The sequence below is a fragment of the Marmota marmota genome, unplaced genomic scaffold (assembly GCF_001458135.2).
Source record: "Marmota marmota marmota unplaced genomic scaffold, marMar, whole genome shotgun sequence".
In the NCBI taxonomy this organism is placed as follows: domain Eukaryota; kingdom Metazoa; phylum Chordata; class Mammalia; order Rodentia; family Sciuridae; genus Marmota; species Marmota marmota.
In genome coordinates, this window is record NW_026000082.1 from 43,121,590 (window position 1) to 43,143,091 (window position 21,502).

Consider the following 21,502-nt stretch of genomic DNA (forward strand, 5'->3'; position numbering starts at 1 on the left):
TAAAAAAAAAAAAAAAAAAAAAAAACAAGTTGAGAGAGGCCAATAGCAAGTGAAATCATTTACACATACTTGTCCTGATTCAGCAGGATCTGGCTAGATGACAGACAGACCTGCCCAGAGGCCAATAAACTTGGGCAACATAGCTTTTGTGTATGTGGTGCTGAGATCTGGGTTTGATCAAACCCAGAGTCTCCCACATGCCGGTGAGTCCTCTGCCACTGTGTCACCTCTAGCCCTTAGTAGCAACTTAAAAGAAAAAAAGTACAGAGGACGTCTTTCAGTGATGTTGTTTTTCATATGGACCTGTGTTTCTGGGTAATTTGTATGCCCTGGGAAATTAAAAACACCATATTTTCTCCTCTTTTTGAGAGCCTTCCTTCTGAGCAGTGCTCAACCTCTCGGCTACGCCTGTATTTTGAGGTGCCAAGTGATTCTCATGCCATTGCGGAGCCCCACACACGCAGTGCATCCTTCAGGGATGTTCCTTCCCCCGCTCAGTACACTTACATAAACATTTATTTTTTTCCCATCTCTGAATATGCCTTAAAGGGCCAGTGGAGGAATCCACCATTGTCAAATCTGGCTAAAAACAAACCTGCTGCTAAACAAACTATGAAGATGCAAAATTTTGTGAAATAAAACCAAGAAAACAGAATTAATTGCTATTAAAAAAATATATATATATACATCAATTTGTACACAAATTTTTCTCCTAGATTATATGAGATTGTTATACACAGCAAATACTTGAAAGAGAGGAATTTTTTGCTTTTTATTTTTGGTACTTGGGATTGAACCTAGGGGTGCTTTACCACTGAGCCACATCCTGAGTCCTGTTTGCTTTTATTGTAAGACAGGGTCTCACTAAACTGCTAGGGCTGGTGATCCTCCTGGTGAGCACCCTGAGTAGCGGGATTACAGGTGTACACCATCACACCAGGCTCTTCTTTTTTTGAGACTAGTTCTCATTATGTGGCCCAGGCTATGAGCCTCAGGTGATCCTCCTGTCTCAGCCTCCCAGGTAGCTGGACTATAGGCATACACCACCACCCCTGGCCAATTTTTTCATCTTAAATAAGAAGTCATGGTGAATAATCACTGCATGGGCATCCAAATGGGGGCTCCCTGCATTGATATTTAATTTCAAGGTACTCAACCTAGAAATCAAGTATCATTTCATTACTGTCTGCAACTCCCAGCAAGTACTAGTGTGCTGGGATGTTTTTATCTCTTGAATTTCCTGGGAGTACATACCAGGTCTTCTTTCTCTCTCCTTTTTCTTAAATACCAGGGATTGAACCCAGAGGTGCTTACCCACTGAGCCACATTCCCAGCCCTTTTTTATATTTTATTTAGAGACAGGGTCTCATGGAGTTGCTTAGGGCCTTGCTAAGTTTCTGAGGCTGGCTTCGAACTTGTGATCCTCCTGCCTCAGCCTCCCAAGCCTCTGGGATTATAGGTGTGTGCCACCGTACTGGGCTGGACTTTCTTATTTCTGAATCAATGCTCACAGTGCAGTGTCTAAGAGGGTGAGACTCCTGGGTCCTTACCCACCATTGTTGTTTATTGATAGTGTGACCTTGAATCTATTCCTTAACCTTCTTCTGCCTGTTCTTACATTCATAAAATAGGGATAATAATAGCCTCTCCCTCACTGGGTTGCTTTGCAGATGAAGATAATCCATACAAGTGTTTAGCACAATGGAAGGTAATGAAATGCTCAATCAGTAAAATTATTATTACATATTCTTCAGTGCCTAATGTAATAATTGGCACACAAAAATTGATCAAGAAAAAAGGTTTAAATGAGAATATAAACTGGGTGTGGTGGCACATGCCTGTAATTCCAAGGATTCAGGAGGCTGAAGACAGGAGCATCACATGTTTGAGGCTAGCCTGGGCAACTTAGTAAGACCCTATCTCAAAATAAAAAACGAAAAAGGAAGGCTGGGATTGTGGCTCAGTGGTAGAGCACTTGTTTGGCACGTGCGAGGCCCTGGGTTTGATCCTCAGCACACATAAAAATAAAATAAAGATATTGAGTCCAACTGCAATTAAAAAATAAATATTTAAAAAAAAAAGGACTGAGGAGATGCAGCACCCGATTCAATTCCCTGTACCAAACAAAACAAAACAAACACAAAAAAAAAAACAGAATGTGGGACAAATTCCCTGGTCCCCTCACCTACTCCTCCTTCAGCAGTATGTTGATCTGCATTTGCAAATGTGAGGTCCATGTTAATTCTCTGCATACACTAAGGGGTGCACTCCCTGAGGCCGGGGATGGCGCTGACCATTTCTGGGCCCTCCTTCCGGGGGCAGCTGTTGATGGCGGCTGCTTTTCTACACTGATTAATTCAACGTTGCACAGCTGTTGACTGACCCTAAAGAGTCGTGACACCTCTGCTCCAGGCAGAACTGTTCTATTTCCTCCACACGCTGCATTTTAGGGACCAATTCTAAGATGATGTCCAAGCTTCCCCAGATCACTCAGCTAATTCTGAGACTGTGTTGCTCCTGTCGATTCAAAATAGAAATATTCTCTCAGCAACCTCCTAAGGTGTGGTGTTACCTCATAGATGGGGAACAGCCATGGGGACGGTCCTGACCTCATCAAACTACAACCAAGTAGAACCAGCTGTCAAGAATCTTCAGCCAATCTGAATGTTCCAAAAGGGAAAATGTCCTATAAACCTAATTAATCTAACACATTTTTAAAATTAGTTGTTGGTGGACCTTTAATTATTTTTATGTGGTGCGAGAATTGAACCTAATGCCTCACATGTGCTAGGCAAGTGCTCTGCCACTGAGCCCCAGCCCAAGCCCCTAACCTAACACGTTCAACTTCCCGTCTTCCAGAGCTGTTGTCTAATAAGAGCTGCACTGATAACGACACGGGGTGTGCGGCACACTTGGTGTACAGCACACTTGGTGTACGGCACACTCGGTGGACGCGAGCTGGCGTCATGACTGTGCCTGTGTGTGTCACGGTGACCACTCAAGCAGTAGTTACTTCTGACCACTTCTCCCCTGCTGACTCGGCTCTCGACTGTATTCCCTGAAACCTGGTAGCTCAAGTGCAGAGTCCACCTTGACCCCTTTCTCCTCTTTTCTCATGTCTTACATTTCAATGGTTCCAGGAGAGCCTGCACTTTCCATCTCTCTCCCTGCTGCCCTGTCCAGGTCAGTGGCTGCTCTCTTGCCAGGGCTGGAGCACTCCCTGCCTCCATTCTTACCTTCCTCAAATGGCCTTCCCAGCGGGCTTTCTGAAGTGCAGATGTGATAACGCCACTCCTCTGGGTACAGACCCTATCCTGTACTACTGGCCTTATTACACACTACAGCATCAAGCCCAGCTCCCCTGGCCTGGAGTCCAGGCTCCTTCCTGCTTGGCTCCTCGCTGCTCTTCCTGCTTCCTCCTCTTCCACCCATGCAGCCTCGACCGGCCGCGATGCTGCAGCTGGTCTGTGGGTGCTCCTGTTTCTCTGCTGCCCTGCTCCTGCGGCTGGATGCCACTCCTCACTATTCTGCCCAGCCAGCTTCCAGCCCTCTTCAAGGCTCAGTCAGTTCAACACAAGTCAAAAGCCGTGCTCTGCAGTTAATGAGCTTGAAGATAGTGGAGTAATTCACCTAAGAGTTTTCAAAAGGGGTTTGTAAAACAGACACTTAAAAAATTTTTACTCTGGGGGCTGGGGTTGTGGCTCAGTGGTAGAGCGCTCACCTAGCATATGTGAGGCCCTGGGTTCGATCCTCAGCACCATATATAAATAAGTAAATAAAATAAAGGTATCGTGTCAACTACAACAAAAAAATATTTTAAAAAATTTGTTTTACTCTGGTACAAGGCATAATGGTGCATGCCTGTAATCCCAGTGACTTGGGAGGCTGAGGCAGGAGGATCAAAAGTTTGAGACCAGCCTCAGCAACTCAATGAGAGCCTGTCTTAAAATACAAAGGACTGGGGATGTGGATAAGTGGTGGATAAGTGGACTCAGTCCCCAGTACCACCCCTGCCCACCTCCAACCCCCAAATTTACTTTGGTAAACCATAAAACCCAGTTAATCAGAAATTCCCTAAGTTTCATTTATTAGGTGCTTAATATCTATTAGGCACTTGGCATAAGTTTTTCTCATTTAATCTTCATAATGATATGGCTGGTTTGACATTATTGCTCCTGCTTTAGGGGTGAAGAAACCTGGGTTAGATAATATTTCAAAAGGATATAAAGACAGTAAATGACAAGTTGACATGTGAACACTGGTCCACCTGATCTCTAAGCCCATAGCCATGACCACTGTGCTGTGCTGCCTCACACCACCTATGTTTGTCTGGCATGTTTAAAATGCAGTTTGGGCCCTGATTTGATTTTGGTCCAAACCATGCAGTGGCTTAGTGTTTATGCTCTAGGACAACATCAGCTCCTGGATTCGTTTTCAGTATACCACTGAGCATGGCATAAGACATATCTATGCCTTGTGATGAAGGAGCTATTTGATTCTGTGACTTCCACCTGATTCATTCACAGTTGGCCACACTAAGCATCCACTGACAGCCCACCACACGCCAGACCCTGCTACACTCTGCCCCTCAGCTTCTTCCAAGGGCAGCTTCAGTCAGTCTCAGGAAAGCACCCCACCAAATCTGAGTATCCAAGTGCTTCTGGACAACAGGTTCAATATCTGTTGCAAAATAAATGAACCAATGATTTCCAGCAGTCTGCTCTCGCCAGAGAAATCCAGGCCCCTCAGCCCCTAGGGCTGAGTTTGTTACCTTTTAGGTACTGAGGAACTGGTCTGCTAATGCCTATAAAACACAGCATACACATACTTAATTCAGTAATTCCAACTTTTAGGAGTTACTAAAAGAATCACCGTCTTGAATCACTACTATCTTCCTGGCACTAAGAAGTAAATATGGGTGAAAGAGAGGTTAATGTGTACCCTACAGCTATTGCAGACTGCTATGGGCTGAATGTGGGTTCTCCCCAAATCCTTATGTTGAAGCCCTCATCCCATTTATGATGCTATCTGGACAGGGGCCAGAGGAAGAAAATTAGGTCATGAAGGGTGACATCCTCATGATGGGATTATTGGCCTTATAAGAAGAGATATGAGATACAGCAAGATGGCTGCCCACAAGCCAGGAAAAGAGTTTTCACAAGAACCCAACCAAGCTGGCCCCTTACCTTGGACTTACAGCCTCCAGAACTGTGAGAAAGAAACCTACTGTTTAAGCCACCTAGCCTGTGGTGTTTCATTGTGGAAGCCTGAGCTAAGAGTGAAACTTTTAGAAGAAATTCAGTGAAACTGTGCCCATTAAGATGAGCTCTAATCCGAAATGATGTAAAGAGGTAAAGATACAAAAAGAGTAAAGATACAAAAAAAGATGCTCAGAGAGATGACCGTGCGGCCCCACAGTGAGAAGCTGGCCATCTGCCAGCCAAGAAGAGGTCTCAGAAGAAACCAAATCTATTGACACTGGGGTCGCAGACTTCTAGCCTTCATAACTATGAGAAAATAAACCTCTTCTTTAAGCCACCCAGGCTGTGGCATTTTGTTAAGGCAGCCCTAGAAAACTCATGCACAGTGAAATGACAAGTACCGTAGCATCTGCAGTACCCACTGGCATTAAAATTGATGCTTGAAAATAGGTGTGGCTGAACATACCTGTAATCCCAGTGACTCAGGAGGTTGAGGCAGGAGGATCACAAGTTTGAGGCCAGCCTTGGCAATTTAGTAAGACTGTTTTTCAAAATAAAAATAAAAAGGGCAGGGTGTGTGTGTGTGGCTCAGTGGTAAAGTACCCCTGGGCTCAATGCCCAGTACCAAAATAAAACAAACCCCAATACTGGGGGCTGCTTTAATCAACCATAATTAATTTGTTAGTTTCTTCATGTGTTAGGTAGGCATCTAATGTATCTATAAAGCTTCCAATCAGTAATGCAAAATCAAAGCAGCTTACACATCTACCCTCTGCAAAAATGCACCCTTGGAAAGCACTGATCACCATGAACCTGTGCTGAGAGATCACGTTCATTGCTCCCTTCCCCCAGAGACCCATAAAATCCAAGAATGATAAAAGTCACCTGGTGAATAAGTCTCCCCCAATGGAGAGAATTCTCTTACCCAATCCTTCCAGTTCTTGGACTACTTCTTTCCAAACAGGCTCGATATGGATACAACTGAAGCACCAATCTGAGGTGATCTTAATGAGGTAGGGTTTCTTGAAGCTGTCTGGAACTACTTCGTTCACATAATGGGAAAAGTGCAATAAATACTTCTCATCGATGGAGTCCCGCCGCTCAGAATTGAAAGGAAAGTGAAAGAAGGATTCATCAAAATAAAAATTCTCATGGAAATGGCGGAAGCGATATTCTCGCTGCTGCTGCTTCTGGTAGTCCTGGCTCTCCCCAGCATCGCCATAGTGGTCATAGTGGGATCGCTTTCCTTCATTGGAAAGAATCTATAAAGAAAGAAAGAAAGATGAGAAATCTAATCCACAAAAAGGTTAAACCAAAGGACTTTTCTTAAGCAGTTTGAGAAGCAGGAAGAATATAAATGTAGAGAATAAGACATGATTAGACACTCTAAACACACAGTCTCAACATACGAGAAACTTCTCTCAAGAGAAACGGGGCAGGGTGGGGTATGGTGGAATGAGATGGACAACATCACCCCTAGGTATGGGTAATAATGGTGTGACTCTACATCATGTACAACCAGGGAAATAAAAGTTGTGCTCCGTTTATGTAAAAAAATAAAATTAATTAGAGAGAGAGAGAGAGAGAGAGAGAGAAAGAGAAAAAAAGAAACAGTGAAGAAAACTCAAGACTGACGTGTTTCAGGTGTTCAGATACTCATGCCTGTGTCGGCATGAGCCCTTCAGTAAAACAGATCAAACTTAACATAGCGTTGACCCCCAGGGTTCAGTCACAGGAAAACTAACTTGGTCATACTTTAGAGGTTGGAAAGTTCAGATCAAGGTAGGGAAAGCTGTGAGTCCCAAAGAGTAGTCACAGAATTGAGTCCAGGGCCTGTGGGTTGGTTAACTTTGTTTTACCTAAAAATGCCTTTGACATCTAGCATTCGAGAATCTGTTCAGGAAGATGAGTCAGGCTGAGACAGGTGGGCTCTTAGAGATGGAGCAAGAGAACCTTACTAGATGGAGACCCGGATCTATGAGCATGACCAGCCATGCTTGTCACTTTAGTTAGGTGAAGAAAACCTCTAGGGCACATTTGTACCAGATCAACCAGAACAAAAACATAATCGATATAAATGTCACCAGATCCACAGACCTACACAATGTGCCCACAACTGATTATGGCTGGACTGCTTACACATGAAACACCCTGAACCCTGGATATCAAATGACTGACACAGAATTTGATTTTTACAAAAGTATGCCTGGGAACCCGCACTTCTCTTCCCAGGAAAATCCTCCACATAGAGGGCTCATTCCTCGCCCTGCCCTTGCTTCGCTGCCCTTTGACCAATCTTTGCCTGTGCCCTCCTTCCCACACACCCTCAAATTCCTGTTTTCTGGGCTATAAGTTAAGAGTCCATCTGGGAGTTGGAGAATATCATGCTAAGCAAAGTAAGCCAATCCCCCCAAACCAAAGGCCGAATGTTCACTCTGATAAGTGGATGCTGATCCTTAATGTGGAGGAGGGAGGCAGGGAAAATGGAGGAACTTTGATTGGGCAAAGGGGAGGGAAGGTAGGGAAGGTGCGGGGGCAGGAAAGATGGTGGAATGAGACAGACATCGTTACCTAAGGAACATGTGAGATGCTACATTGTGTACAATCAAAGAAATGTAAAGTTGTGCTGTAATTGTGTATAATGAATCAAAATGCAACTGTTGTCATATATACCTAGTCAAAAACCAAAAAAACAAAAAACAAAACTCCTTGAAAGCAGGGAGTGTTTCATTTGTCACTGTATCCCACACTGAATAACAACCTTAACATGGATGAGGTCTCAGTAGATCCCATTAAATGAATTAATGCCTATCCACTGAATTCATGACGCACATTTCTATTTATGTTGCTCCATAATGTCAAACATCTCACTTCACTTTCAATATCTGGATAGATAATAAATATGTCCATTCAAAAAAAAAAAGGTCGGGCTGGGTTTGTAGCTCAGGGGTAGAGAGCTTGCCTTGCATGTGTGAGGCGCTGGGTTTGATCCTCAGCACCACATAAAAATAAATAAATAAAATAAAGATATTGTGTTCATCTAAAAACTATAAAAATTTTTAAAAAACACACTAAAAAACCCCAAAAAACAAAACAAACAAACAAACAAACAAAAAGTCTATCTGGGCCAAGTCAAAGTTACACTCTCTCAGAAGGGACCTCCTTGGAACCCTGTCTGGTAACAAACCTAGGGGCTCAGTTGTATTTGCTGAAGAGCATCCTCTTCATTGGGAAGCCAGGGAATTCTCTGTTAAGCTCATCCCAGACCAAGCTACTCGAGCTGCTGTGCTGGAAGATTAATGAAAACCTTGTGTTTAAAGGTATCTGGGCACTGTGTCACTGTAATAAACATAGGCACAATGGTGGCGATTCTTTTTGTTGGTACTGGGGATTTAACCTAGGGACACTTAACCACTGAGCCGTACTCCCAGCCCCCTCCCCCCTTTTTCTATTTCAGACAGGGTTTTGTTAAGTTGCTCAGGGCCTTGCTAAGTGGCTGAGGCTGGCATGAACTTGTGATCCTCCTACCTCCCAAGCCAACGGGATTATAGGCGTGTGCCACCACACCTAGTGGGTGTATGATTCTTTAAGGTAAGTTTCTACAAAGGTAATAAAGACACGTTCTGGGTAATTTTACAATTCTAATTAAACTTTTAAAATAGGCAGGACTTGGGCTGGGGCTCAGTGGCAGAGGCTTGCCTATCATGTCTGAGGTATTGCATTTAATTCTAGCACCACATAAAAATGAACAAATAAAACAAAGGCATGCTGTTCATACACAACTATCAAAAATTAAAAAAAAAAAAAATGCAGTACTTAGCAGGGCTTGGTGGTCAAGATGGTGCAGGCAATCCCAGCGGCTCGGGATGATCAAAGCCAGCCTCAGCAACTGCGAGGTGCTAAGCAACTCAGTGAGACCCTGTCTCTAAATAAAATACAAAATAGGGATGGGGATGTGGCTCAGTGGTTGAGTGTCCCTGAGTTTAATTCCTGGTACCCCACCCCCCAAAAAAGGCAGGACTTGGGGTTGGGGCTGTAGATCATGCACAAGGCACTAGGTTCGATCCTCCTCAGCAACGCACAAAAATACATAAACGAAATACAGGTATTGTGTCCCTCTAAAGCTAAAAAACATTAAAAAATAAAATAGGCTGGACTTTTTAAGAGCTGATATTCAGGCACATGATTCAACATAGTGGATGTGGCAAGTAGGTTTTCTCCACCATTTTTCAGAAACAGGGTCGGAGCATGTTTTTCAGAAAGGACATTCTAGAACTGACCACCCAAGTCAAAGAGCTTGTGGGTGCACCACAGGTTGACACAGTACCTCATAAGCCTTGCTGATCTGAATGAACTTGTCTTCTGCTCCAGGGTCTTTGTTTTTGTCGGGATGCCTGAAACACAGACGGGCAGCCAGTGAGACAGGGTTTCATTCTTTACCCACAATTACTTAACATCCTTACATACACAGTTCACCACATCAGAGGCAAATGGAAGACATTTTGTTAGGACAGTTTCCTAAAATAAATGGTAGAAGCAATCATTTGCTTCACATGGCTATAATAAATGAAATTTTGAAATAGGCAATTTCCTCCCAGCTGGGCAAATTTTCAAAGTGCCAGATAGCATGGCACTTCGCTGAGATGGGGGACATGTGCCTGTCTTTGCTCTGCTCCCCAACGCTGCTCAAGTGGGTTCAGGCTAAATCACTTATCCTTAAAGAACAGGTGTTTTCTCTCAGGACAGCAGTGTTCCCTCATGTTAGCTTGATACTGATGCAGGTGTGTCTTGTGACAGCGCAGTCAAGCCTAAGAAACGGCTTTAAGGTTCTGCGATGAAAGTAATGCAGGTTTCCAGTAGCATCTTGCTGCTAACTTTCAAATTAGAACACTTTAGTGTTCATCAGTACTCTGGTCGTCCATTCTGCCTTCTACCTATGAAAGGATAATGACTTTCCAAGGTCACGTGTTTAAGCTGTGAAAACGTCTATCATTCATGCAAGGTTACTTCAACTGATATGAACAAAATCTTCAACATTTGCTGTTATTTACAGCTGGTAATGAACTGTCTCATCTTCTTAAAGTCATGTATCATTCTATGACCCTTTTGTGCTTACACTAATTCCAGCTTTGGGGCTTTTAAAGCCCTGGGGAGTTGGGGCTAAGTTTACTTCCATGCAACCCACTAAGATCTAAACCTGTGTTTTGTATAGATTAATTTTTCAATGTCCGTTTTATTAAGACACTCTGTATAACAAGAGTTTTATTCTTTATGAAACTTTGTTTGCTAACCTCTACTAAATCTCCCCTAGCAAAGGTTCTGGAAAGGAAAATAATTCACAGGAAAGCAAATGACTAAAACATATCACGTGTTTTGGAAAAATATTTTTTTAAAAAACTACAATTTGACAAACTTATTCTAGCCAGAATATGCTTGAATTAATTACACTACATATTCTGGTCTCTCTAAAAACAAGGAAACTTCAAAATGGTTGACTCTTGAATGAGGACATCATGCCTCCTTCACTATTTAACCTTTGTTATGGATGTTAGTCAGGGAAAAAAATCCTGGCTAGGCATAACGAAAAGAGCATGACTTAAGGAAGTGAGAGGTGACTCCACAGAAGGGTTCTGAATGACAAACAAACAAAAAAACACAGTGTTTCCAATTTCAAATTCAGGCTAAAGGCTGAGTAGATAAGATTATGCAGTCATACAAATGATTTAACAAAAAGAATTTGGGGGAGAAGGGTAGAAAGGGATTTTTTGGGAGACGGAAGCAGAATCTCAAGGATGGCTGGCTTAGGGAACATGGATCCTGCGACAAGGTGGCCAAGGCTTAAGAACCAGGGAGAGCACAAGACAGTGTCAGCTTAGAAAGAGCATTTTCCTAAATGTGGGAAGATACCGCAAAGTTGAAAACACTTAAAAAGGATAAGGTGAGCCTTAAGAAAGTATCTTCAATGCTGTTTTCAATGAATATGAAATTATCTCATGAGCTGTTAACGATAGGCAACCTTTAAATTCCAGTGAAGAGAACAGTGTGCACGATACCTCCTGGCTATCGAGGAGGTACCTTTGCCTTAAACACTAAAGGAATAAAAACAAAGACAGAAAAATACAGCAGAGAACAAGACGAAATCATTTAACCATGCAGTTGCCTGAGCCATGCCATACCAATTTGTTTTTCTTGGGGTAGAAGGACCCTTTTATTTTGCTAATATGGATGACAAATGAAAAGTACCTAGGAGAAAACTTAATTATTGGGAAAGAAACATAATTTTCCCTGAGAGGAAAAAGGTAATTTCAAGTGGTTTCACCAAACAAGGGAAGATTCTTGTGAAGTCTAAGAAATGGTTAGTAAAACACTTAGTAAAATAAGATCTAATAACCACTTCTCCCTTCTACAAGGGAAACACAGCTTTTTTCAGTGTATATGAAACCATTGTGAAGTGAAATGGAAACTGTTCCAAGTGATAAAATGCTGCCATGACCAAAGCTGCAGAAAATAACAGTAAAGACACAAAAGTAAACTAAAATTTTAGATTTTCACTAGATGACACTATATATTTGTATGGTGATGAATTACTCCTAGAGAGAATCTAATTAAAGAAGAGAAGCATATGACTCATTTAATTAATATCATAACACCCCTTTCAGCTCTGGAAGACAGAAAAGTCAAAGCAGTACAATTTAATAGGTCCCATGTCCCCAAGCTATCTTTTCTGCTCTGAAACTACTATGCGAGGCTATGCCCTGTCCAAGTGTGTACTTATGGATTAACTGCAGATTTGTATACTTTGCCTTAAACCGAAGCAAGAGTTTGAAATGTTATTGAGAGCAATATTGAGAGCAATATATGTGTGTATATATATGTGTGTGTGTGCACGCACACATGTACACACACACACACACATGTATTGGTACTGGGGATTGAGCTCAGAGATACTTTACCACCGAGCCATATCTCCAGCCTTTTAATTTTTTGAGACAGGGTCTCACTAAATTGCTTAGGGCCTTGCTAAATTGCCGAGGCTGGCCCTGAACCTGTGATCCTGCCTCAGACTCCCAAGCTGCTGGGGTTATAGGTGTGTGCCACTGCATCTGGCTCAAAATCTTATATTTTAAACTCTCTTTTACCTTTATTGCAACCAGGCCAATTCTAAGATACATCTGCTTACTGAAGAAGAATGGTGCCAGGCAGAGTCACATGCCATCACCCCCACGTGGCAGCTCTGCTCCTGCCTAAGTCCCTCCTCCCCTTCAGATCCTTCCCCTACAAACACTAACCCACTCACCCATACTTTAAATGATTAAATGCAAAAAAAAAACTGCAAAAAGACCCCTCTCCCCAAAAAAATACTAATGGCGCAGAGATCAAACCATGGAACTGAGAGGTAATGTACCTTTACCAACCCAAGCCTTGATTTTCTCATCTGTACAGCAGGGCAAATGATATCTTCTTTCATGGGTTAATGATAAGATTTCTTTTTAAAAAAATATTTTATTTATTTATTTTTATGTGGTGCTAAGGATCGAACCCAGTGCCTCATACGTGCAAGGTAAGCATTCTACCACTAAGCTACAACCCCAACCCCAATTATAAGATTTCAATGAAATAAGATGCATAAAACTGAAGGCTAGTATACAGTAGGTGCTCAATGACAGCACCTATTACAAACTTTTCTTCACTGCTGATGGTTGGTTCAACCTGTGTCCTTTCTTTTTTTTTTTTTTAAATATTCATTTATTTATTAGTTTTTGGCGGACACAACATCTTTGTTTGTATGTGGTGCTGAGGATCGAACCCGGGCCGCACACATGCCAGGCGAGCGCACTACCGCTTTGAGCCACATCCCCAGCCCCAACCTGTGTCCTTTCTAACCTTTTCTCTGCTGCTCCCTGATAGCTACATAACCAAAAATTCTTCTATGTCATAGCCAAACCTTTGGTGGGAGAAACCAATGATGTCTATCCAAAATAAGTTTTAGATTTATTGTTATTCTGCCAACAAAAGAAAACAATTATTTTACTAAAAATTTTTTCTTAACAGTTATATACTCAGTTCCTGAATATTATTTTTTGAAATGAAGGCAAAAAGCTCTTGAAACTTTCTCTATTTTTGTACTGGGAACTGAACCCATGGGTCATTTATCAGCTACAAGCCCAGCCCTTTTTTTTATTTTGAGACAGGGTCTGGCTAAGTTGATGAGGGGCCTTGCCAAGTTGCTGAGGCTGGCCTTGAACTTGTAATCCTCCTGCTTCAGCCTCCTGAGTCACTGGGATTACAGGTGTGCCCCACTGTGCCTGGCTCTAAACTGTTTATTAAAGCTGAAAAATTAATAATTTAGGGCTGGGGAGGTAGGTCAGTGGTATAGCACTTTCTTAGCATGTGTGAGGGGTCCTGGGTTGAATCCCTAGCACTTTAATTTTTTTAAGTGAACATGATATTTGTGCTCCCCTTAGCAACTATACTAATAAAGAATTGATTTATGAATAACATATCATGGGAAGGTTAGCTTACCCATTGTTGACTGCATTTTTTTTTTAATCAAAGTTTCTTCTTACTTTAGTTTAACACTAAATATGCTAACAGTACTAAGGGAAGAATTTAAGCCAAGCCAAAGTATTCCTAAAAGGGAATTCATAGTAAATATAATCTTGAATCTTACCACTAAAAATTATAGTACATAAACATTAGTTTTATGTAAATATTCTAGACAAATATGTATATGTATATGTGTGTATATATATATATATATACATATATATATATTATTTTTTGAACATAGAAACAGAGACAGATATAAGCCAATTATGAATGAGGCTTCATTCCTTTGCTGAGACTTCTTAGCTTATATTAAACTTCCATTTCTTTGTTTCACCTACCATTCCCGGGCGAGCTTCTTATAAGCCTTTTTAATATCAGCCTGACTGGCTGTTCGGCTGACCCCTAGGACTCTGTATGGGTCAAAATCCAACGCAGACAGAATTTGCAGGATCAGAACCAGAACTATCAAGAACTGCCAGGAAATGCTCAATTTTTTCACTTCCATTTCTCTTCCTTTCCAGAGCTGAAATGATTGAAGAGGCAGTAAGTTTTAGTGGTAGAAACCTGGACAGTCTTGCTTTTCAGGTAAAGGTATAAGATATATAGATGAAAAACAAAATAAACAAAACCTGTTTTGCGGGAAATATGTCAAGCTGTTTGACTATATCTTTTAAAATCAACAATCTCACTACCACTCTTGAATATCACAATTAAGAACGATTATAGATGAAAAGATAACAGCAACTCTCTAGAATCCTTGGATTAGAAAAGCTTTAAAAATGACTGAAAATGAGATGAAGAAATAAGTGTGAAAACATTAGTAAGATAATCAGGGTAACTATACCTCAAATACATTATTTCATCTACCCTGACAGAAAACTTAAAATATGTGGTTTAAGATGACTTCACTGAATATGTTAAATAAACTCATGAAGTCACAAGATTTACCATGTGCTGAACTATAGAGTGAAATCACTATGCTGTTCTTGGGCTTTCAGTAAGTACAAATATAAAAGTGAAATACTCTAGGCGAGTCTCAGTATGCCTCAATTTTATGTTTTTCTCATCATGTCCCTTCGAACTAGGAAAAAAAAATCAAACTGCTTTTTAATTTAATCATCACCAATATGGTCATTACAAATGAAAACTTCAGATGAGAAAAAGCAGCTGCTATTTAGTTTTCTACATAAAGGAGAAATAATGGCAAAGAGTGAAGAATAGGCCTGGTCTTAAAATATCTTTCGCTCTATCTCTGGTGAGTGTAGTGATTGAATTCATTGTAGATTTTGGAAATATTCCTGGCGGTTTCATGAGCATGTTAGGGCTAGTATCACAGACATTCACATCCCAAGATTATGATCTGTGTTTACAATGCTTTTTCCATGGGTCACATGTGTCTTGACATCTCATAAGCTACTATGTGTTAAGGTTCAAGTGTGTAATGTAACGCTTTACTCAAAAGGGGCAAAGCTTAACAGCAGTGGATTTTTGATAAGTGGAAGACTAATGCTGCCTGGGAGTCCCCACAAAATTGATTAATCTGATGACCAATGCTCAGAATTGCATGCAAGCCGAATCAAATCCTAAAGCAGTTTCTTCCTAAAGACAACCTCTTATGTCCTAAAGCAAAACCAACCAAACAAACAAACAAAAAAGCAAAGGCGAGGTGGTTACTGGTTAAGCACATGGGGCTTGGGAACCAGACTCTACCGTCCTCCGCCACTCTGTGACCTAGGGCCACTCTGTGACCTAGGACGAGTTACTTAAACTTATTAAGCCTCAGTGTCCTTATTCTTAAAACAGGAATGAATATCACCACCTGGAAGGATCGTCACGGGGGGTTAAACGTATGTAAAAGACGAAGTAGAGCCGACAGTGAGGGGTGGCATTAGCACTAGTTCTGCCACGCAGGGCTGCGCTGCCTGATTCAACTGTGTCAGTCCAGTCCCTTCAGTTAGAGGTGCGGGGCGGGGGCTGTGAAGTTCTCTGCTGACAGTCTCGAGCTCCACGGTGCGGGCCTCAGGGCAGGAAACCACCTGCCCAACAGGTAGGATGCCCGCCCTCGGGGCAGCATCCCCCAGACCAGGCGGCGGCTCCCGGGGACACGCTCTAGGTCTCAGCCGGGCCTCGAGCCACAGGTCGCAACCTTCCAGGAGGCGGCCCCCTCCCCCGCCGCCCCCGAGAGCCCTGGGCTGGGCCCTGTCGGCTCTCGGTTCCCCCCGGGCCCAGTGGGGACCGGAACGAGAAGGAACTGACGGGAAATCCCTGAGCCTGCCCGGCCCCGCCGCGTCCGCGGCTCCGCGTCACGCCGGGAAGGAGTTACCGGGAAAGGGCACCGGCCCAACCGGCTGCAGCGTCCGCACTCCAGCTAGTCCGCCGGGCCGGGAGCTTCCCGTCCACACCAGCGCTCACCCCGGCCTGGGGAGGGGAAAGAGGCGGGGACCCGGCAGAGGGAAGGCACGTGATACTTAAAGGGCCCGTGCACCAAAGCCAGAGACTGACCTGAGTTAGATATGCTATTTTGCGAATATATTTTGACCCTTTCTACCCGCCGTGGTCGCATGGACCTGGCGCGGTTGCTATAGAAACGAGGCGCACTCTTTGGCTGGATCCGAAGGGTTGATCGTGACCAAAGAGACCGAGACGTGCCTCCTAGCGAGGCGAAGTCGCTATGCATTATGGGATGCCTGGAGGACCTCCCGGATTCACAGAGGGGTTTCCACTCCTACCAGGAGATGGCCCTCGTCTAGCAACAGTTACTAAGATGGGGAAGCAATAGCTGGTCCCTGTTCTCTTTAACCCTATTCATAGAATCCTGGAGCGTCAGAGTTGCAAGAGGCCTTAGGGATCCTTTTCTAGTCTGACTCCTCCGTATGCTGAGGCCCAGAGAAGGTCAGGGACTTAACCAAGTCCTAGAATCCAGGACTCCTAGTCCTGTGTACCGATTGGGAGCTCCACTCTAGAATGTGGAGGCACAGGTGAATGACGTGAACTTTTTTTGAGCCATCAGAGGTCCTTTGGGGGCACGAAGAAAGCTTTCCCATTTCCCTGCTCTGTTCTTGTTGTGGTGTGGACTAATCAATAAAGTCAATAAGAGTATAAGTTGTAGGTATAGGTTATAGACTGATCCTGGGTGTGTAAAGCAATTGCTGTGGTAAAACTACCTGATCACTTGTAACAGTTCCCTCCTTGCAGGAATGGAGTCACTATGGCTATAGGAGCAAACAGGTGTGGCTGTAGGGACTCCATCTCAGCTATTCTAGGCTCCACCTTAGTTTTTCTGTTATAGCTTCCGTGAAGAGACAGTTGCAGGACCCATTTCTGAGAAAACAAAATGAAAGCTGTTTTCTGCTAAATTCAAAAAAGCATATTGTCTTCTGTACTTTGTTCCCCACAAAATGCACTCAACCCAGGATATGGTGGTCTTGGTGACCTATATGACTTTGAAGTAGATTCTCACCCCAGCTGACCACCTGTTTGTTGTCTAGCACCTGCTGGACCCAAGATGAGGTTGACTGAGTTGTTCTGCTAACAGCTTTCTTTTTAAAATTTAAAAAAAATTTTTAATCTTATTTTTTTAGCTTCTGTAACTTGCTTGCTTGCTAACTGAAAAATTCCATAGGATGTGGTTTTCCTCCTTACATAGCAAATTTCCCTCAGAGGGGACTCCTGTTCTTTCAGAGGGTCACTTGGACTCTGCTAGACTCAGCCCCTGGACAGGTGTAATTGACAATATAGGTAAAATAAAAATTCTTCAAATGATTTCAAATTCGGATTTGGTGTATTTTCTGAGCAGTCTCCTCACAACATTCTTAGTTTTCTATCATTTGCATTTATCACTATTTATCATGCTGTACCTTTTATTTGTTTATAATTTTTATGATCTATCTCCCTACTGCAATGTAAGCCCCTGAGGCAAAGGTTTTATTTTGTCTGTGTGGTCCTGGAGGGGGATCAAACTCAGGGCCTTAGATATGCAAAGCTCTGTCCTGAGCTACTTCCTCAGTCCTTAAAGGATCTTATCTGTATTGTCTACATCTATATTCTTTGTGCCTGCACAGACCTTGGCACATGCAGTCTCCAATACTTGTGAAATATGTGAAAGAATGGAGCTGCTTTTGATTTTCTCCAGTATTGGGGACTGAATTGAGGCTCTCAGTCCCATGCTAGGTAAGTGCTCTAATCGTTGAACTACACCCCAGCCTCTGAGCTACCGTTCTGCAGCTCAAGTGGTTTAATTTGTTAAGCCAAAATTAGTTGTTTTGGACTGAGCATGGGTACTAAACCCCAACAGATCAAAACAGTCTCTGCAAGCAAAAGTTTTGCTCAAAGGAGGAGGGCTGGAAGTGGGAAGCAGGCCTCAGATCTGCAAGCTCTTTCTTATTCAACGGCAGAGTCAATAAGTCGAACAACTTGTGTGGCTCATTTTCACGGTGGAAAATGGTGAGGGCTGAAACAAGGGTCTGGGTTATCCTCAGGATGGCAAACTTGCGACCCTAAGGGATGTCAAGGGGAGACATGAAGAATGTCCATGTGCTAATGCTGTTTTCAATGCTTAAATCGCTCAATACAATTTGACTCTATAGGTTCTTTTTTTAAAAAATCATTGATTAAGAACCTAGTTATGAACTTAATCAAGATTAAGAACTAGATTATTAATCAAGAAAATGAGGGCTGGGGATGTGGCTCAAGCGCCTGGCATGCGTGCAGCCCGGGTTCAATCCTTAGCACCACATACAAAGATGTTGTGTCCGCCGAAAACTAAAAAAAAAAAAAAAAAAAAATTTAAATTCTCTCTCTCTCTCTCCTCTCTCTCTGTTTCTGAAAAAAAAAAAAAGAAAAAGAAAATTACAACCTTTAGTGCTGGGCACTGCAATAGACATAATCAATTCAAAACAAACAATTCTAAGTTAACTCTAAGCACTTCAAACACACTTAATCATGACAGACTCGTGCCAGACATTCTCTCTGCATGCTCAGCTTAAGTGTCAAGTCTAGAGTCTCAAGTCTTAGGGTTTAAGTCCAGCAGATGCTCACTTACTCAGGCTGCAGTGATCAGGTCAGGAACACATGGAGGCTTCTCCTGGGGTGGAGTTGACGGCTGGCTGAGGAGAGAGTCCTAAAGAGGAGTCACCATTCTCACCAGGGTCTTCACTCTTGGTTTTGTCAGGGTTGTAGAGAGTGACTTGTCCTTATCAGGCTATGCCTGATTCATATTGGAGGGCTCTGGAGGCTGTGCCTGGTGGACCTGCAGGTTTATTTTAAACTGGAGTTACTTAGGCTAAGGCCATTGTTAGGTTAAGGCCATCCTTACAGTTATATAGGCTTCATTTGGTGGTGACAGGAGGGTAGTTTCTGGGGTTCATTGTACTGGGTTGGCTGATACCTTAGGGTGGGACAGGAGTGTGAATAGGGAATTTCCTGGGGCTTATGGTATTGGGGTCTGGTGCCAATCAGGTTCTTTTTGTGCTGAGGCCTGGACTTTTAAATGACAAAAGTTTCAATTTTACCCCAGAGAAGGAGGACAGGTGGGGGAACAGTTGCAAATAGTGGAAATGTCCTTGGACTTATTATTCTGAATATCCTTCAGTCTCTCCAGCCAAAATTCTGACACCAAGCCAAAGCTAAGCTGTTTATCTGACCTGAGAAATCAGGAGAGAGATAATAGCCAATCCCCAAACAGGCCAGTTTTAGCCAACATGATAAGTCTCCCTTTTATGAGTGTGAGTGTGTGTGTGTTGCTGGGGATAGAACCCAGGGTCTTGTGCATGCAAGGAAAGTACTCTACCAACTGAGCTATATCTTTAGCCCCAAGTCTCCCCTGTTTTAACCTGTGTAAGGAAAGTTGATGAACTCAGCCTAATTCCATTTTAAGATTGGGAGCCATCTTGTCACAAAGTCATGAAAAGATAATTTCTATTTTATTATAAATTACTGAGATTTCTAAACTTGTTTGGAATTCCTGGCCGTGCTCTGAATTCACCCATTCCTGGCTCCCTTTAATCAGATAACAACCCTCTCTAAAACCTTAGTGGTGCCTCATAAATCCTGGCTCCCCTTGATCAGATAACAACTCTCTCTGAAACCTCAGCAGCACCTCATAAATTCTGATGTTAGGATCTGAATTTACTTCCTACCTTGAAATATCATGCCATGTAGATAAGCTGCTATCTGCCCTTGTAATATGTTTGCCAGAACCCTGTTGGCTGTAAGTTCCCAAGACACCTCCCTTTGTCACTTTTTATGCTATATAAACCTTTTCTTTCCTGAGAGCTGGGCTGATCTCTAGCCAATCTCTAGCCCGGCTTTGGAAGATACAGCCGCTGGCCAGCTTTTGTGTACACAATACAAGCTTGCTTTAATTTGATTTAAAATTGGAGTCAGTGGTCTTGTCTTTGCGTCCTGGTTCAACAGAGTAACTTTGAAACAACTAATCTGCTTTCTGTTTCCTCTTTCTGCTTTCCTTAACTTTGGTTTGTCTAGAAAACCAACCTCCCCTGCTCAGTTTATCAGAATGTTCATTCCATTTTATGGGATGAAGTGTTTCCTGATTTTAGAATCATGAAGCAAATTGAGATCTTAACATTATTTTTGTGTTTTGACATATTCCAAAGTGGATTCTTGGTTAAGAGTGTAGAGTCAGCTGGCCGCAGAGGCACATGCCTGTAATCCCAGCAGCTCAGCTCTGGAGGCTGAGGCAGGAGAATCTCGAGTTCAAAGTCAGCCTCAGCAAGGTGAGGTGCTAAGTAACTCAGTGAGACCCTTTCTCTAAATGAAATACAAAATGGGGCTGGGGATGTGGCTCAGTGGTCGAGTGCCCCTGAGTTCAAGCCCCAGTACCCCCCCCAAATGTGTAGAGTCAAGTCCAGTGTAGTGGTGCACGCCTGCAGTCCCAGAGACTCAGGAGGCTGTGGGGGATCTCAAGTTTGAGGCCAGCCTGAGCAATTCAACAACCCCTTCTCAAAATAGAAAGGGCTGGGGATGTAGCTCAGTGGTAGACCTGCGTTCAATCCCCAGTACCTTAGGGATGAAAGTGTGTTGAGAGTCAGGTTAGGGTTTGAGTTCTGCATATCTCTGCCTGTCTTTGACTTCCCTTCCCTGAACCCCAGTGACTACATCTGTATATTAGGCAAAGATTTTTTTCTCTGGCAGGACTTAGTCAGGAATAAGTGATATAAAGCTTGTAAAGTGAGTAGTACAAAGGTGGCATTTAGTAGACGCTCAACAGAACAACTAGTTTTGAAAAGTAGGAAGAAATGAGCACAAGAAAACTATTATCGTTCAGAAGACTAGATTTCTGCCAGTGTTTTTTCTTGGTGTGATGTGCTACGGTGGGAGGGAGGGAAGTGGGGCTTGGATACTGTGTAAGGTAGGCTTGGTCGGATGAGACACACGCCTTTGGAAGGTAAGCGCCAGATCCGAGTCTCCGGGAGGAATGGGAGCGGAGGCAGGCGGCTAGAGGGGAGCCTCAACTGGAGGGGGCTGAACGCGTCAGGACAGACAGGGCTCTAGGCCGGGCTTTCCCTTTTGCTAGTCGTGTGAGTGCCCGAGTCTCCATAAAAGAGGGTCATCGTGCCGAAGGCAGGGAGAGGGGAAGGTGCAAAATCGCTTACAGTTACCTGCACGCGGCGGCGCGGGCCGCAGGACGGCCTCCGAAGGGAAGCCCCAACTCAGGGGCGGAGCAGTGGCGTCGGGGTTGACCCGAGGGCGGGGCAAGGGTAAGTAGGCGGCATCGGTGTAGTGACGTAACC

The 21,502-nt window shown here is 43.2% G+C and overlaps 1 protein-coding gene and 1 long non-coding RNA gene across 8 annotated transcripts in view; both read right to left on the minus strand.

Annotated features, from left to right (window-relative positions):
• Dnajc16 (DnaJ heat shock protein family (Hsp40) member C16) overlaps positions 1–16,377 on the minus strand; it is a 38,673-nt gene extending 22,296 nt beyond the window's left edge. For 3 of the 7 annotated variants that reach the window (XM_015485668.2, XM_015485667.2, XM_048816276.1), the window contains exons 1-4: positions 16,075–16,228; positions 14,090–14,274; positions 9,529–9,595; positions 6,127–6,463 (exon numbers count right to left, since the gene is read on the minus strand). In XM_015485668.2, the coding sequence (XP_015341154.1) occupies positions 6,127–6,463; positions 9,529–9,595; positions 14,090–14,256 (571 nt within the window). In that variant the 5' untranslated portion in view covers positions 14,257–14,274; positions 16,075–16,228. Of the gene's footprint in view, positions 1–6,126; positions 6,464–9,528; positions 9,596–14,089; positions 14,275–15,514; positions 16,035–16,074; positions 16,229–16,253 lie in introns of those variants that run through there. The other 4 variants (XM_048816275.1, XM_048816274.1, XM_048816273.1 and 1 more) reach the window with 4 other exon arrangements.
• A 1,973-nt stretch (positions 16,378–18,350) lies between these two features.
• LOC125620502 lies at positions 18,351–21,499 on the minus strand. The gene is made up of 3 exons (XR_007352239.1): positions 21,371–21,499; positions 18,793–18,999; positions 18,351–18,512 (listed from the first exon to the last, which is right to left on the minus strand). It is a non-coding gene; the product is annotated as an uncharacterized LOC125620502 (long non-coding RNA).
• Positions 21,500–21,502: the final 3 nt, after the last annotated feature.